This window comes from Orbicella franksi, chromosome 11 (genome assembly GCF_964199315.1).
Source record: "Orbicella franksi chromosome 11, jaOrbFran1.1, whole genome shotgun sequence".
Taxonomy (NCBI): Eukaryota; Metazoa; Cnidaria; class Anthozoa; order Scleractinia; family Merulinidae; genus Orbicella; species Orbicella franksi.
This window is the reverse complement of record NC_138155.1, coordinates 9,467,441-9,484,400: the sequence shown is the minus strand read 5'-3', so window position 1 is coordinate 9,484,400 and position 16,960 is coordinate 9,467,441. Positions and strand designations below refer to the sequence as shown.

The following is a 16,960-nucleotide window of genomic DNA, read 5'->3' as shown; positions in this document are numbered from 1 at the left end:
GCTCACAAAACACTAATTTCAAAATCACTCCCTAATGGCCTATGCTCTAAAGTCAGAATATGACTTAACCATGGTAAAAGGATGTATGGAAATTGAAAAAGATAAGCAGCAAAGAAAAATATAAAAGAAAAATTATCTGCCTTTCACAAGAGTACTAGTAATTTTCAGGACAACTGGGCTTCAGGTTCGAAAAATCAATTAGCCTAAATTGTTTTCGAAAAATTATTGTTATCTTATTATCTGTTAACGATGTTCGATTCTCCCCAAATTTCATTTCATATTCCAATAGCACTTAACGTGATCTTCCTTCACCGCATAGTCGTAAGTCAGGTAAAAAAAAAAATAATAATAAAAAAAAATAAATAAATAAAAGACACTTTTTGTCATGGGAGGTAACGTCGTTAAAGATGAGCGTTTCTTGAGAGATGCTTTCGGTTGTTAGGAGATAGGTATGTGGTAAACAACAAAACAACAACAACAGTGCAGATGTGAGTGATCATTGTGATTGATCACTCACATCTTCGCATTCTTCACAGTTCAAATACATATATTTTTTTATATATTCACACTCATTTCAATCAACAACAGCAACAGCGGTATGAATGTTTTTGTCCTGAATTCCACAGCTGTGGGCAACAAAGAAGAACCTGGGCAAAAGGTTGGAGGACATCCCACTCCCTTCACGTGACATAAAGAACGTACTGGAGGAAATACACTTCAAAGATGAATTAACACGGTCACGATGCCGAGGGTGGCTATCGCTACCATCTAAAAGATATATGCGGACAGACATTTTGTTTCCTGGCTGCGACTTTGATTGCAGGGTAACCATCACCGGGCATTATGGTATGTTGTTGTCGAGTTAAGTCAAGTGTTCCATGTCTTCTCTGATGCAGTCGACCCTCTCAACAATCAGTCTTCGTTATGCGACCAGCATTTGCAAGATTAAAATATCACTGCAATTTTTCTTTGTAGTTTACGGCAATTGAATCGACTGCTGAATATTGGGAAATCTCTGGAAGGCTCAATCTATTACAAATATAATTTGGCCATGCACATATTTTTACACAAAATAAAATCAGATCTTTCTACCTTTGATAAACCAGGGAAGCTACAACGGTTATATTACTGGCCTGTTTTTAAGCACTTACCAAGTACCCTTTTTCAAACCTCCGCGCGAAACTGACAAGAAGTGCCCAGTTGGCTGATCAGTCTGCTGCCGCGTCGAAGAATAGCAATGGTCTGTTGTATGGCATAAGGGAGCTTGAAATGAATAAAAAAAATGGAGGAGTGTTGTTCAAAACACCTATCTCTGTAATACTCACAAAAGTAAATGAAAGATCATACCATTGTGCCATTTTCTTTTAACAGACAGTGCTTTTGAACTCGACCATTTGCCCAGTGAAGAGACAAGACGTATCTTGGTAAGCTACCTCTCCGAAGTGACATTTGTAGATGATGATTACTTTGGACTTCGCCTTCCAGAAAGGAATGTGCCTGATGGATTTCAGCTATCCCATATGCGATGCTGTGAAAGATCTCTGCATGGATTCACGCCGGGATTTACAATTGTGCTTTCCAAGGAAATCTCACCGGACATCAAAACGGCGACCTCTAGAGTTTCGGTATGAGATTTTAAAGGATTGTTTCTCTTTGAAAGAATACCTATTTTCAGCCTGAATATTTTAGAAATATTTTATAGAGGTAAATACAATTCTTTTGAGGTGTAGATTGGTTTTTATGGTCACTTTCTTTTTACTGTAACTGTTATATGGTGTCATAAGAAAGTTAAATACAGTCAACCCTCTCATAGCGACGACCTCTCGTAAGCGACCGCTTCCCATAAACGATCACTTTCTAAATAACCGTTTTGCTTCTCAGTCAAATACTTTTTCAAAAACTCTCTCGTAAGCGACCACTGCTCGAATTTCTTTAGCGACCGCGACCACTTTTTCGGCCAGAAATCTGACATTTTCTTTTGTTTTCTGTTTCCGGTACGCGACCACCCAGCAAGATTACGTATGATCGTACGAAAATCATTGCTCAAGTGTCATAGAGTTCAGTTTTTAATAGCGCTGACCTGGAGTGCTGACAGATAAGAACAGTTTACTTTAGACCTGCAAATACGTACAAGAATTGTTACAGTGATCTGTTGCAAAATGTTTTGTATAAAGTTTCAACAGTGCTTACTGTATTATAACATTCTCCAAGCGCTATTTGATTTGAAAAATCCCAGTGCTTTCCATCTTTTCCCTAAGCCATGGAATGACTGAATGGACTGTGATGCTCAAAAAATTATTGTTATCCATTTCGGCCGCAAACGGGGGCGAATCAATGCTGAATGATAGGCAAATGAAGAAGATTTGGAGTTCTGTTATCGCACGTGGTGACGTTTTGTTGGGTGCTCTGTTTTGATTGGCCGCGGGGGAGATGTTAACCCAGAGACCATAGACAGCTGGAATGAAAGAGTGAAAGAGCTGACCAAGGGCTACTCAGCTAGGAATGTATGGAATGAGGACGAAACTGGCTGCTTGTGGAAAGCGATGCTTAAGAAATCGCTCTCTCAAAAGGGAAAACGATGCAGAGGTGACAAGAATGCGAAGCAACGAATAACCGCTGTATTCTTTGTGAATGCAGAGAGTGAGAAAGAGAGTCTTATTGTAATAGGAAGTAGCTGATTGCCGCCCCGCTTCGCACGTTTGGCAAATCCATCATACCCCTGCGGTGCCTAGTACTTCAGCGATGAGAAGGCGTGGATGAGAACTGAGATAATGGTTAATATCCTTGCCAGGTAGAACAACCGTCTGAAAAGAGAGGAAAGATACATTGTCCTTTCCTTGGACAATGCACCGTGCCATCCACCCTCGCTGACGTACATGTTCTCCAACATTATGGTAGCCTTTCTACCTAAGAACACCACCTTGCGCATCCAGCCCCTAGATGCGGGTATAATCAAGGTGTGGAAGATCTATTACAAAAGAAAGTTTCTGCGGTTTATCGCCAGTCAAGTTGACGGAGAGCGTTCTGCCAGCCAGATAGTGAAGTCTGTTAACCTGTTGATGACCGTGCGATGGATGGTTAATGCTTGGGACGAAGTCAAGGGCGATGTTATCAGTAAGTGTTTCAGACATGTCGGTATGTACCCCTCAACAATGGATTTGGATGACGACGATGACGATGATCCGTTTGCCGGTGAGGAGTTACCAGACCTTGAAGCCTTAGTACAGAAGATGTCCAAGAAAGGTGTTGACGTTGCACCCTATGCTGCCATCGACGATGACACAGACGCTTATCGTTGTTTAGACCCTTGCAGACCCTGACTAGAGGGAAACCCCACGAGATAAGGCTATCACAACTCACACACAAAAAAAACAACAAAACAGAAATAGAGATTGATTCAGACAGTGATGATGGCAGTGACGATGCTCTTCTACCAAGCCCAGCAGTGCAAACAATAAAGGGAGCACTCGACCTCTTACGTCAGATTGCTGAGTTCGCCGATTATCGGGGTTGCCAGGAGTTGTCCTCGGCAGTCACGAGTGTCTGATATTCATGTTGACTTGAGGCTTAAAACGCAGAAGCAATCAAGCATTCTAGACTTCGCGGAGAAGCGGTCGGATGCGAAAGAGTGATAGTCTAAAGTATCTAGTGTCATTACATATGCATCCCATATTTGACATTGCTTTTTCAGGTTTTGTTCCGTTAAAATTTCAGTGATTTTGATTAACAAGTGACACATTTATAAGTAAACTGTACTGTAAATTTCCCAAAACTTGCACTTTTAAAAAAACGAGAATAAATCAGTTTCAGGTAAAGAAAACGTTGTCTATTTGCCTAATTTTAGCTTATGAGGTAAATATCTTCAGGCAATCACGTTGAGGTTACTTCAAACCTCCGCGGGAGTCCTCCAGAAAAAATTTCGTACGCAAACTGTTTTCAAGGAAACCCCCACAAACTATATATCAACAGAAAGGTTATAAAATGTAGAATTCAATGAAATTATGTTTTGTTTTGGATTTTGCTTTCCAAAGGCGACAGAGGCCGTCAACTCCAAAATGACCGACTGACGTTCCAGCGAATTAATTGGGTATCAAATGCGATCATTCATGCAAAATAACTGTGCACTGTTAATCACAAGGCCTCAATCTCCAAAAACGTGTCAGCATTTTCTTTTATTTCTATTGGTTATCTTTTTATAGATCTGTCAAGTTCGACTATCGAAAAATTCGCCTAACCTGTTACGTTAAAGGCCGCCACGAGGAAAGTATTCAAAATAAAGGAGTTCGCCGACACACTTTTGTTCCATATCTATCAGTGAATGTTCTGACCAAATTTCACGGAAAACCGTCAAATCTGCATACCCTATTAATTCATTTAAAGAGAAGGGATTCTCTCGAAAAACTAGTGCAAGTTTTCTCCTTCTAAAGATTTATAAACATATCACGCCTTCACAGAGGAATGTATCAACTTGAAAGCCGCGAGCCAATGAAATAACAGAACCCCTAGCGTTCACAGTATGCAAACTTGTACCTCGTGGACATTAATTTTCTTGACCAAAAAAAAATCGACCAATATAGCCCCACGAAGGTTTGAAGTAACCTTAATCGGTCAAGTTTGGGATTATTTTGTTGCTTTTTCCCGTAAGCGACCACCTCCCGTTAGCGACCACTTTGTCGTGCACCAAGGGTGGTCGCTTACGAGAGCGTTGACTGTATCTATCTTGAAAGAAAAGAGCAACTTCTCATGCCGAGAAGCTAGAGCTTCCCTTTGATTTTGGAAGACAAGTTATAACAAACGTGAATATAAATAAGCTCGGGGACACATGGGTTGGTAGCGAAGACAATATTCGGACATTATTATATTTAAGAGAAGAACTGAAGTTATTTCCTTCCACTTATAATTATTGTTGTTGCGGTATATGAAAAATTACGTAATTTACGTTGCTGATAGGCCAGCGTTCTTACGTAACACGGAAAGTTTTCTAACGTTAAACGCAGTCTCTTTCCAAATTTTCATCTAAAAGTGGCACAAAGCTTCGAAGATTGACGAACCACTTTTAGTACTCTTGGAGTGGATATCATATGGCGTTTATAACAAACCTTGCTTGAAAGCCCTATTATTTCTGCCCTCGTTAAAATATGAATAAAAGTTTATATCATTTTTCTTTTCCGCAGACCGCCTTCTACTTACTCTGTGACGAATGGGAGGAGTTACTTCATAAGGGCGGATGGGAACCAGACGCCGTGGTAAAAAAACTTCCTGATTTCCTCCGATTTGTGAAGAGAGTGCAAAGTTTGGTAGTTTGCGAAATGAAACAAACCGGTCCGTCACCATCAAGTAAGCAAAATCTCTCACTTTAGAGGCATTATTGGTTGGTAGGCTGTGTCACTGGCGTAAAGGCTGCGACTAAACTCCTCCCTAAATTAAAGCTAAGGAAATTTGAATTACGGGTTCGATCTCTCCAATGGAACCCTTCTATGCTATCACCTCAAACAGTTTCATCTCTTGTGATCAGAGTGATAACAAAACCCGCAACATCCAAGATCACGCCCTTCCCGCTCAGTGATGCTGCGTTTAGCTAGGTTCAAATATTAACAATCCTCATACTGCTAGGATCTGATTGTGGAAAGGTGGAATATTTACTATGAAAGTGAGATGGTAAAATTTAGCGTGGTTAATGGATCAAAGGTGTAATTTTTCCCATGTTATCACACGCGTTTTTGGAAAAGATTCAGCGTTCTACCAACAGGAGCCAGTCAATGCTTTGTTTGTCGATCGTGACAAGATAGAATCTGTACCCTTTGCGTGCAATATCCTTCCTTCCACGTCATGAGTTTATCATCGTTTGAATTAATACTAGTTAGACTGGATTTATATTTGGACCAGATTTAGTTTCATAAGTGTTTCATGATTTCCATTGATGCTGGGTGACAAAAGCTGTACATACATAAAACAAACAGTAAAAATGTATGCTCAGAAACCTTTCTCCCTCCAAAACAAGTCAAGATATTATTTCCATGATTTTTATGGTAAATGAAATATCTTTTGATTATGTTTCAGTCCCTGCCGAGATTCTTGCGCGAGGTCCCTCTGCGCTGGAGGCCTACAACAAGGCTCTTGCTGATGGAAAAACGTCAGTCAAAAGGGTTCCAATAATGCTGATAGGACAAGACAGAGCCGGAAAGACCAGTTTGAAGAAGTCGTTAAGAGGGTTATGTTTCGACCCAGGGGAAGACAGTACCGAAGGCATAGATGTGGATCCGTCGTATTTCGAGGTGACTACCGAGACGTGGAAAACAGGGACGACGGAGAAAGGCCAAAATCCTGATGCGGCGATTTCCTTTGATCGTCATGCAGCAATGTTGGTTGTAGAAAGCCTAAAGAGGAATGATGAGAGCTTCTTGTTGGAAGATAGTCTGGAAGAAATAGAAAGTACCTTAGATTCTGAAGTCAGTGAAATACCAAAGCAACCAGGTACCAACGAAACTCCAAAAGATGCCAAGCACGTTGAAATACCCAACGAAACAAGAGTTACCCTCAGCGGAGATGCCCACCAGGTACCACCCAGGCCATCCGGAGAGAATCCAGAAGTCTCTGATCGTTTCGCTCCATGCGTTCCAGAAGATGTGGCAGTGGCAGCTGAAACGTTACTTCAAGGTGGCTGGGAGGATGGTAGGGAACACATTTATTCAACTCTGTGGGATTTTTCTGGACAGTCAGTTTATTATGTCACCCACCCTCTCTTTCTGACAGCGCGAGCAATCTACTGTTTGGTTTATGACCTTAGTCTAAATCCTTATGATGTGGCCCCGCCCCTGGTGAAACAAGGAGTGTACGAACCATTCTCAGAAGACTTCGATCTGAAGACTTATTTGGATTATCTTGACTTCTGGATGAGATCTGTTGCTTCCCTGGCCAGTCTCGACGAGAACAGAGGCGTTTTCCCCAAATCAGAGGGTCTCACAAAGAAGCTTCCTGCAGTTTTTCTGGTCTGCACCCATGCTGATACTCGACGCGATAGTCGACAATTAGCCTATAAAGTCCTTGGTTATCTACGAAAAAAACCATATGGTAGCCACCTCGTTGACGTGTTCGTTGTGGATAACACAAAGTCAGGTACCGAGTCTGAGTGTCAAGAAGTCGTGCGTTTGCGTCAGCAAGTTCTCGCTCTTGCTAAAACTCTACCTCACACAAACGAATCCATTCCAATTAAGTGGTTAAAATTTGACAAGACTCTTAGAGCACTAAGGGAAAAAGGGGACAAATGGATTTCCTTGGAGTCGGCAAAAGAAATTGCGTCAGCAGACTGCAACATTGTTAACGACAGAGAGTTCGAGACCCTGATGAACTACTTGCATGATTTGCGAAGTCTGGTTCATTTTGATGACTCGCCAACGTTGAGCAAGTTAGTGGTCTTGGATCCCCAGTGGTTAATAGACCTGTTTAAGAAAGTAATAACTGTACAGCCGGCCTCTGAATGCAAAGAAGAGAAATTCTTACAACTATGGGTCAAGCTTGAAGAAGAAGGAATTCTGGATGAACAACTTTTGAGGCATATGTGGAAACCTTTCTTTGGAGACAGAGACACGTACGATAGTCTCGTCGATATCATGGAGAAATTCAGTTTGCTGTGTTGTTGGCCATCAGGTACTTCTGAGAAAAAGAGCTACCTGGTGCCATCGATGTTGAGGTCACATCCGCCAGAAGAGATTGTTAAGCTTCTCGCGTCTGCAAAAATACCGTCTCTATTTCTCAAATTTGGAAGTGGTCATGTCCCGCCAGGTTTGTTTCCCCGATTGGTCTTGAAGTTCTTTCAGTGTGGCGAGTTCTGGAAGCAAGCCAAATCCAAGTTGTTCCACAATTTTGCCAGATTCTTCACCTCTGACGATGAAAACTGCTCTGTGATCCTTCTCTGCCGCTCCTCGTCCGTTGAGATTGTTGTGCACAAGGCGAATCCCACCCTGGCATTGGCTGGTGAACAGTCGTCAGTGATGGCCCTGTCAAAAGATTTCCGATGCCACACTGTAGCTACTGAAGTTACTTGTGCTGGTGCCGTTCGTAGACGACTTGGCTTGATGATGGAGTGCATGCGCAATGAGTTCAGCTGGCTAAGGGATTTCAAATATGAAATGTGTGTCCTTTGCCCAGTCTGCTGTAACGGAGGTGCCGTCAACTACTGCCGTACTCATAAGAAACAAAGATGCAAAGAAGAACAATGCCTTCACTTCTTGTCTCTTTCCAAGTTGTTCAATGGAAGTACGTTTTGTGACAGGTCTGCTTCGGCACCAGACACTCAAGTTTCGGTTATGCAGTTTTTGCATTGGTATGATTTTTCTGGACATCAGGTAAGCAACTCTACATTTGAGGGTGAGGTGGCAAACGTTAAAAGTGGTGAACGAATGAAAGATAGATTGTCTCTCGCGTACTCGCAAAAACATTGCTGAGTTCTCCCGATAGGAGACCTTTGACCTATGACCTTTCGATTCCCATTAGGAGAACTCGGAAATTCGTTTCCGAGTAGGCGTGTGCCAAAACAGAATTCTTACAAGCTTAAATTTTATATTTATTTTGTCATTAGTCCACGATTGATTTTTCTAATATTCTGCTGCTTTATTCACGCTGCTATAGTTAAACTTGTGAAAGAAATAATAGTCCATAATAGTTCATGGATGATCTTTATGCAAAAAATAATGCGACCCCAAGGAGAGAAAATGTGAGATATTACTAAATGTAAAATATGCTTTATCGTCACTCTTTGTCTTTCCTCTTTGCAGCTGGCAGTCGGCGAACGAGACAGAAGATCTTCTGGTGAAGGTTAGTTGGCCTGATAAAGATTATCTCTTTCTGTATCAGTTATGTTTTTTTTTTTTTTTTTTTTTTTTCTTCTGGTAACAACCGTTTACGTTTGTGACATTAAAAACAGCCACAACGACAACAACGAGTCTGTCAGATATAACAAAGTGTTTCTGTAAACTATATTTTTACGTCACCCCCAGTAGGAATGAGTTTGAGTTTAAAGCTGCTGCCACTTACCACACCAGAGTTTATCCAAATAACCTGAGGGACTGGGTACAAATTTCAGTAATAAATAAATGGGCAATAGCCCTTTCCACGATTATTTTTTTTTTTATTTTCATTACAATGTAATCCAACGTGGATGCGAGGCAATTTTGGGCTAAAACTAACAAAATAGCCCGAAATTGCCTTACATAATTGCTAGATTTTATTGTAATGCAAATGAGCAAAGTTAACCATGAAAAGGGCTATTCTATTACATTACAATTCTCACCGGTGATCAATTGCCTGGTTCTGTTGCACATATAGAAGTATTTAAGTGCTCGTAGCATGGTGGTAGTGACAGCGCTCGGCCATGAGGAATTCACTTCAATTTGTTTTTCGAGTTTCGTTGGGAATTGATTTTTTATTTCACATCTGGTTGTATTTCCATCTTCGTTTTATCCAGAAGTTAAATGTGGCTTTGCTTTTACATTCTATGTAAATTTTAAATTTCATTTAATTATATTTTGATTCTTATATCAGTGTTCTTTTATTTCTCAGTTCAACTTTGCGTTGAATTTTTCCAAGCTATATCAAAGCTATATCAATCACTACAAAGACTGTTTCACGAGATATCCAAAGATCGCTATGCGGGTTTGGAAAAGGTCGGCTGCCTCCCGTTTTTTAGCTCACCTCCCATTGCTTTTATAATCTGATGAAAAACTCTTCGTTATTACTTGAGAACTCTTTTTTATAGGAAACGAAGAAAAAACAATTGCTTTGCCTGATATGGTCAAAAAATCCCTTTTGTCGCAATCATGTGATTCCAACGAAATTGTGAATCAGTTCAAAGAGTGTCTGAAGTTGAGTCAAGCCTGTCTGGAAATGCCAGACGACAAGACCAAGAAGTGGATCCGCTGTTTGGCAAGGGAGTCTAAGGTATCAGGTAAACTTGACGTGGTCAATAGCTTGAGGATCATTTCACGGGCTGGAACTACTGGTGAGTCAATCACATTCGTAATACATAAATAGTAGAGCTTTATTGTATTTGATGGCCGACCACTGTTGATGAAAGCTAGTGCTTGTTTAGCAATTGATTTGCTAAGCGCACAAAATGTATAGATTTAGCCAAGCCTAAAAGCAGAGCTCCTGGGCCGGGTTGTTCAAAACCTGATTGAGCTAACCCAGGGTGAGCGAGAATTTTGATCTAAGTTTTGTAACTTTGCAGTGAGGTTTTCCGTATATTGGTTGCCCTTCTGTTTTGAGTTTGAATATTCTAAGAAACTACAGAAAACAAAAGCAGTGATAATCATTTGTAAACAACAAAAATTTATACGTTGGTTAACTTTTAATCCTGGGTTAACGTTAACCGGCATCCGAACAACTCACGAGCACGAGCAATACCACTAGCCATGATCACCATGAGAAAATCAATTCATGGGTTTGCTTTTCTTTCCTATATGAGTATTGGGCTCCGCTTGGTGCCCGTGGGGCAGCCGGAGCTTTGCTAATAATCTTGCGTTATGTTTAAATAGCAGATTTGCCGAGCGCCTTTAAGCTTCTACACTCAATTTGTCTGTAGCCTTCGTCTGTCAAAAGTCCCTAATTGTTTAGACAGGGAGATGAAAACATTCGTTTGCATGGCCATTTCTGAAAGGTTTTTCATCTTTATCATCTAACCTGCTGTGCGAGTACCAGAATGCACTTTGTATTTTGCCATCACTTCTTTGGTTTTTTGGTGACCTCTCTAATTTAAGCTTTTTTTTTTCTTAGGTCCCCTGTTGCCTGAAAACCTTGATGTGAAAGCAATTCCTATCAAAGAGGGTAGACAGCTTACCATGACCTTGAGTGGTAAGATTTTACATATGGGTTATTGACCAAGTGTGAGGCCAAGATGATTGGATATTGGCCAATTTTGTTTGTTTGTTTTTTTTTTTTGCGTGTTTAATTTATGGACCAAGACGGAGTCGAGGTCCATAAACTCGCAAAAAAAAAAAAAAAAAAGCGAGCGAGTCCAATATCAAGCCATCTTTACCGAATATGAACAAGCTTGGTCAATAAGGGATTTATTTCAGGGAAATTTTTCTTGCGGGACACGGCGGGTAATCCTGAGCGGGCAAGATAGCTACATCTTGCCCGCTCGGGTAGCCAATCACAGCGCAGGATTTGATTCATCTTGCTCACGGAGCTTGCCATATAATAAATGACGTTAATGCCTATGCGCTTTTATTAAATTCCGTTTCAACAGCGCGCATTGCTAAAAGACATGAGCATGTCAACACTTCACTAAACTGAGAAATAACGAAATGTATTGTGGAGTGAAATTTAGTGGCACCTGAGTTTTGGTAGATTGCCTGCCCTTTAGTGGTCGACTTGGAATCCAGACACGTTAGTTTTGGGAAGGAGCGAAAAGTGTCCAAAAGTAAACTTCTGGAGCAGGGCGAGAATCACAATAAAACACAACCCTCATACCACTTTGATCACCAACACAAGCCATGTACTTTTACTACTGTTCCAACACTAGTGCAGATCACCACCGCCCTCTCAAAAGTCAAACATCAGTCTAGAAAGCAAACAAGGTTGGTTTTTCTTTATATTGCAGCGGGAGATGATTGGAAATTAGTTGCTGAGAAACTGGGCTTGAAACCAATCGAGATTCGTTTCTTTGACAACGGCCGCTTCCCAAACCCAGCTGATGCCGCATTGTCTTATGTCGCACATCAACGTCTCTTAACTGTAGGGGATCTTTATGATGTCCTCGACGCTTGTGACTTCCCTTTGATAGCCGATTATCTCTGAAAAGAATAATATTTTGGTGTTGTGTCCCAGCAAGTACCATCGAATCTCCGATATCCGACACCTCCCGTTAGCGGGTACCTTCCATAAGTGGACACCAACAAACCACCATTCCCATGCACGTGGACACCAATGTTCGTCCTAAGGATGTCCACTTACTAGAGGACCTTACTTAGGTGTCCGCTTACAGTAGGTTATGACTTTAGAGTTTCAGTGGAGAAATCTCTGTTACTGCCTTGCAATAGGATGCATATAGTTTTTGATCCCAAGAAAGGAAGAGCTGTTTATCCGCTTGATATCCAATACGTCTGTGTCAGATAACGACTTGTCATACTGGAGAGGAATTTTTCATTTTTAAAGTAGAGTTTATGTCCCTAAAGCACTTCAAAAGTGTTCACAGCTTTGCATTTCGCTACAATATAGTGATAGAAATTAAGTGTTGTACCAGTCGTAAAAAATCCATTTCAGTTAGTGAATTTGTTCACGCTTGAATTGTAACGAGACAAATTGCGCATCGTTACATAGTTCAAATTGCCAATCTCAGGTCGAGAAAAAAAATATAGAAACGCATTTCACAGATGGGGTTCAAGTAGATTCTCAAGTAGTTTCGGGTGATTGAAGATTGAAGCGCAGCCAGGATGAGACATAACAAAAATACAATAAAAACGTTCGCTGGCTAAAAATTTTTTTAAAAGGAACATGAGCTTTCGGCTATCGATCTACAGCCTTCGACGGATAAAATGCAAATGATAAAATTATGCAAGAAAAGGCGAGATAAAAATAAGAAGAAGAACAAAAGCGGAGTAAAAATGTGTAAATTAGGTGACTATTGTTTAAAAAAAATACTATACTGGTTTGGAATCGGCTTAGAATTATTGTCAGCATGCTTGGTCGCAGAGGTGTGCCAAGCCTCCAAAGTTTTTCTAATGCGAAAAGAGCCTTTGTCAGTGACGCTAGAGATGTCAAAATCTATGCGATGGTCAAATGACCATGTATGTTTCGCAATGCTTGACCATTAGCACACGTTTTGACAATCCTGATATGTTCTTTCTTACGAGTTTCAAAACACCGGCCGGTTTCGTCTACATAACACCAATCACAATCGGCACAGGGTATTTTATAAATCACGGTCGGTTATTGTTTAATAAATGGCCGGGTCTGAATTTGGAAGAAGGAAATTCTTGTTGCAAAGTCTTGAAGGGCTTATTTACAACTTGAATGTCGTGCCTTCGAAGAATTCTTTTTAGTGGTTGCGTGACATCATTGATGAAGGGGAGGACAGCAAAACTGTTAGGATTCTCTTGTGGCGCAGCCCATTTGAAAAACATGCAAACCAATTCTTCAGGTGTGGGGATGGCGTGTGTGGGTGGTTTGGAAAATTTCCGCTTTAAGATGTTGGAAATAACATAGGAGGGATAGTTGTTGGCTCGTAGAGCATCAGTGACGTGGTTGATTTCGGTGTTTTTCCCTTGCGATGTACTAGGGAGTTTAATTGCGCGGTGTAAGAGAGTCTCAGCTTTGCCAATCTTATGGCGTTTGTCATGGTGAGAGGAAAAGTCTAAATATCTGTCCGTGTGGGTTGCTTTGCGATATACACCGAGAGCGATCGTGTTATCCTTGCGCGAAACGAAAGTATCTAAGAAAGCGAATGAGATGTGTGGATCGATGGAATTAAGTGCAGTATAAAAAGAGTTGACAGCATTCCTTTTGATGATACAAAAGCTGTCATCCACATAGCGTTTCCATACTTAAGGTTGTACTCGGACGTCCTGATGGCCGCTTCTTCGATCGCTTCCATGCACAAGTTCGCCACCACAGGGTTGACGGGGCTACCCATCGCGCAACCATGGATCTGTTTGTACATGTTGTCATTATAAATAAAGTAGTTGTTACATAAGATAAAGTTCAACAGTGAAATGATTTCATTGCTGTCCAGGCTCGTGCGTGAAGAAAGTGTGTCGTCCTTGAGTAGTTTATTGCTTATGTAATCACAGGCTTTATCAACAAGAATAACTGTAAATAGTAATACTACATCGAAGGATAGCATCACTTCATCATTCTGGATGTCAACCTTGGAGATTAATTAAACTCCTTAGAACATCGCAAAGGAAAAATACCGAACTCAACCATGTCACTGATGCTCTACGAGCCAATAACTATCCCTCCTATGTTATTTCCGCCATCTTTAATTTTCTAAACCACCCACACACGCCATCCCCACACCTGAAGAATTGGTTTGCATGTTTTTCAAATGGGCTGCGCCACAGGAGAATCCTAACAGTTTTGCTGTCCTCCCCTTCATCAATGATGTCACGCAACCACTAAAAAGAATTCTTCGAGGGCACGGCATTCAAGTTGTAAATAAGGCCTTCAAGACTTTGCAACAAGAATTTCCTTCTCCCAAATTCAGACCCGGCCATCTATTAAACATCAACCGAACGTGAATTATAAAATACCCTGTGCCGACTGTGATTGGTGTTATGTAGGCGAAACCGGCCGGTGTTTTGAAACTCGTAAGAAAGAACATATCAGGATTGTCAAAACGTGTGCTAATGGTCAAACATTGGGAAACATGTATGGTCCTTTGACCATCGCATAGATTTTGACAACTCTAGCGTCATCGACAAAGGCTCTTTTCGCATTAGAAAAACTTTGGAGGCTTGGCACACCTCTGCAACCAAGCATGCTGACAATAATTCTAAGCCGATTCCAAACCAGTATAGTATTTTTTTTTTTTTTAAACAATAGTCACCTAATTTACACATTTTTACTTTGCTTTTGTTCTTCGTCTTATTTTTATCTCGTTTTTTCTTGCATAATTTTATCATTTTGCATTCCATTTTTTTATCCGTCGAAGGCTGTAGATCGACAGCCGAAAGCTCATGTTCTTTTTGAAAAATGTTTAGCCAGCGAACGTTTTTATGGTATTTTTGTTAAGTTTTGGGTGAGTTTCAAATTAGAGCCAAGGGTGAAGTAAATAACGCACAAAAGAGGAAAAAAACTCTTATCAGAACATGAATATTTTGAATTGCAAAATTGACAAAATGGTTTTGTAATGAACTTAATTTTCTCTTTGGTTACTGCGCATATGCGCGTGACCGGTATGTGCAAATAAGAATAGGACATTCGCAAACCAATCCGGAACGTGACGTCAATCTTCACTTTCTCGCGCCGGAAGATTGTTTTTGCTCGCAGGCCCAAAATTTTACAATATACGACCGAGATTTTGTTCGTCTGTTTTAACATACGTAATTGGTAAATGAACTTTGGAAAATTAAAAGACATAGCTTACAACAGCTTTCACAAGATGTGTAAAATGAAAGGTTGTGCTATTAAGTTTTCGCTATCAAGTGGGCGAGAGCCGGTGAGAATCAGGAAGCATTTATCACGGGTATGGCCGGGAATGGTGTCATTGAAATGGCACTAAAACAAATGACTTTGTTTGCACATGTCCGCATTCAGTAACGAATCTGTTTTTAGTGTTGGTTAATTAACTACAGAGCCTTAAACTATTGCCAATAGTTTGCTATGAGCTTAGTAATAAATGGATCCATGTTTAAAACACGACTTTTAGCCATGTTTTTGTTTTTCATTTAATTCCAGTGGCGGATCCAAACCTTGAGCTAAGATGGGAGGTGGGGTGGGGGGGAGGGGGAGGGGTTTGTTTTGTTTTTCTTGCCTTGCCGGCTTTTCTTCCTTCTGTGATTTCTTCTTTTTTAACCGAAAATAAGGGGGTGGGGGGGGGGATGGCCCCCCGGGCCCCTAAACCGTCCTGTAAGCGCTTCCTTTCTTAAACAGTGGCCAGAAATATCCATCGATCGACGTAAAACAATTTTCTTAGTCATTTTGGAAGAAAAAGACCATTTTCACCTCATTAGATATGCCAAGCGTACATGGTCCAGTTTTCTCTATTTCTGCTCTTATTTTTCTTTTTCTTTTTAAAGTATTATTATTGTTATCAGTGGTTGAGCTGCAATTTTAAAGAAATATATGTTGATAGGGTGCAATGAATATTCACTACAAACAAACAGACTTGAAATGATCGTGATGAGTGCAATGCATCCGATGTAAGAAGGACAGACTTCTCTCTTTTCTTTTCTTTAAGCGCTAAATTAGGGTTAAACGTACCACTGTATTTTTGCAGGCCCGAGTATAAGCCAATTGTAGCCTCTTGTTCTTATTATTTCCTGATCTGCAAGCTAACTTCCCTTGATCCCCTTCCACAACCTGAAGAGAAGTACTAAGTATAAACGTGGTAATGAGAAATTGGAGACCGATACTTGTCGTTTTTTTTCTCCCATGAATGACCGATAACTACGAAACTAGCGCATTTAATTTAGTGCAAAAGGTTGGTTTTGAGACATCGATGCTCAATTTACAGGGGAATTAGTTCTCTTTTTTCACTAACTTTTACCTCTAGCTAGTGTCATTTGGGACAACAGTTTTAACTGTTTTAACTGTTGATGGGGTCCGTCCCATTAATTAAGAAATAGAAAACACGTACAGTGTTTCTATCGGGTTTAGTAGAATTCTACTAGTATACTAATTTGAAGGGAGGGCGCGTCATGGAATCAAAAAAAAAATGGATTGTGTCGCTTTTAGTTTCCACCAGTCTTCTTGATCGAGAAACTAGCATTAAAACACTAATAACCTACTTTCAAGACTGGGATTGAAAACCCATGTTAGTGTCGGACTATGAGAAGGTTACCGTAAATCCTCGAATTAGCGCCCGGGGCGCGTATTTCAAATTTAGGAGAAGATGGGGAGCGTTTAATCGACGGGGGGGGGGGGGGGGGGGGGCGCTTATTTAACTTTTCCGGAATGGTGGCCTGACGTGATCATTGTTCTTAATACATCATCTGCGCGTAAACAACAACATAAGCTGTTTATCAACATAAAAAGCTGATCCTAAAGTTTAAATCGCGGTACCGTTAACACTTAACGTGTTCAACGTGCTCAACGTGTTCAATTAACGTGTTCACAAACTGAAACAATGTACAAATCTAATACTGCACGACGAAAACATACATCCTTTGTTGTCTCAGTGCTCGTCCACAAAATGGGGGGAGGGGAGGAGGGCGCTTTTTCTAGGTGGGGGAGGGAACGCTCATTTCAAATTTTGGCCGATAGGAGGGGTGCTTATTCGAAGGGGGCGCTTATTCGAGGG

At 40.8% G+C, this 16,960-nt stretch overlaps 1 protein-coding gene across 4 annotated transcripts in view; it reads left to right on the top strand.

Moving 5' to 3' along the window:
* The window catches only part of LOC145502347 (uncharacterized), a 115,362-nt gene that overhangs the window by 7,738 nt on the left and 90,664 nt on the right, over nucleotides 1–16,960 (top strand). For 2 of the 4 annotated variants that reach the window (XM_081481636.1, XM_081481633.1), the window contains exons 6-13: nucleotides 627–846; nucleotides 1,372–1,625; nucleotides 5,175–5,337; nucleotides 6,061–8,345; nucleotides 8,775–8,814; nucleotides 9,755–9,997; nucleotides 10,771–10,848; nucleotides 11,600–15,395. In XM_081481636.1, the coding sequence (XP_081337762.1) occupies nucleotides 627–846; nucleotides 1,372–1,625; nucleotides 5,175–5,337; nucleotides 6,061–8,345; nucleotides 8,775–8,814; nucleotides 9,755–9,997; nucleotides 10,771–10,848; nucleotides 11,600–11,796 (3,480 nt within the window). In that variant the 3' untranslated portion in view covers nucleotides 11,797–15,395. Of the gene's footprint in view, nucleotides 1–626; nucleotides 847–1,371; nucleotides 1,626–5,174; nucleotides 5,338–6,060; nucleotides 8,346–8,774; nucleotides 8,815–9,754; nucleotides 9,998–10,770; nucleotides 10,849–11,599; nucleotides 15,396–16,960 lie in introns of those variants that run through there. The other 2 variants (XM_081481635.1, XM_081481634.1) reach the window with 2 other exon arrangements.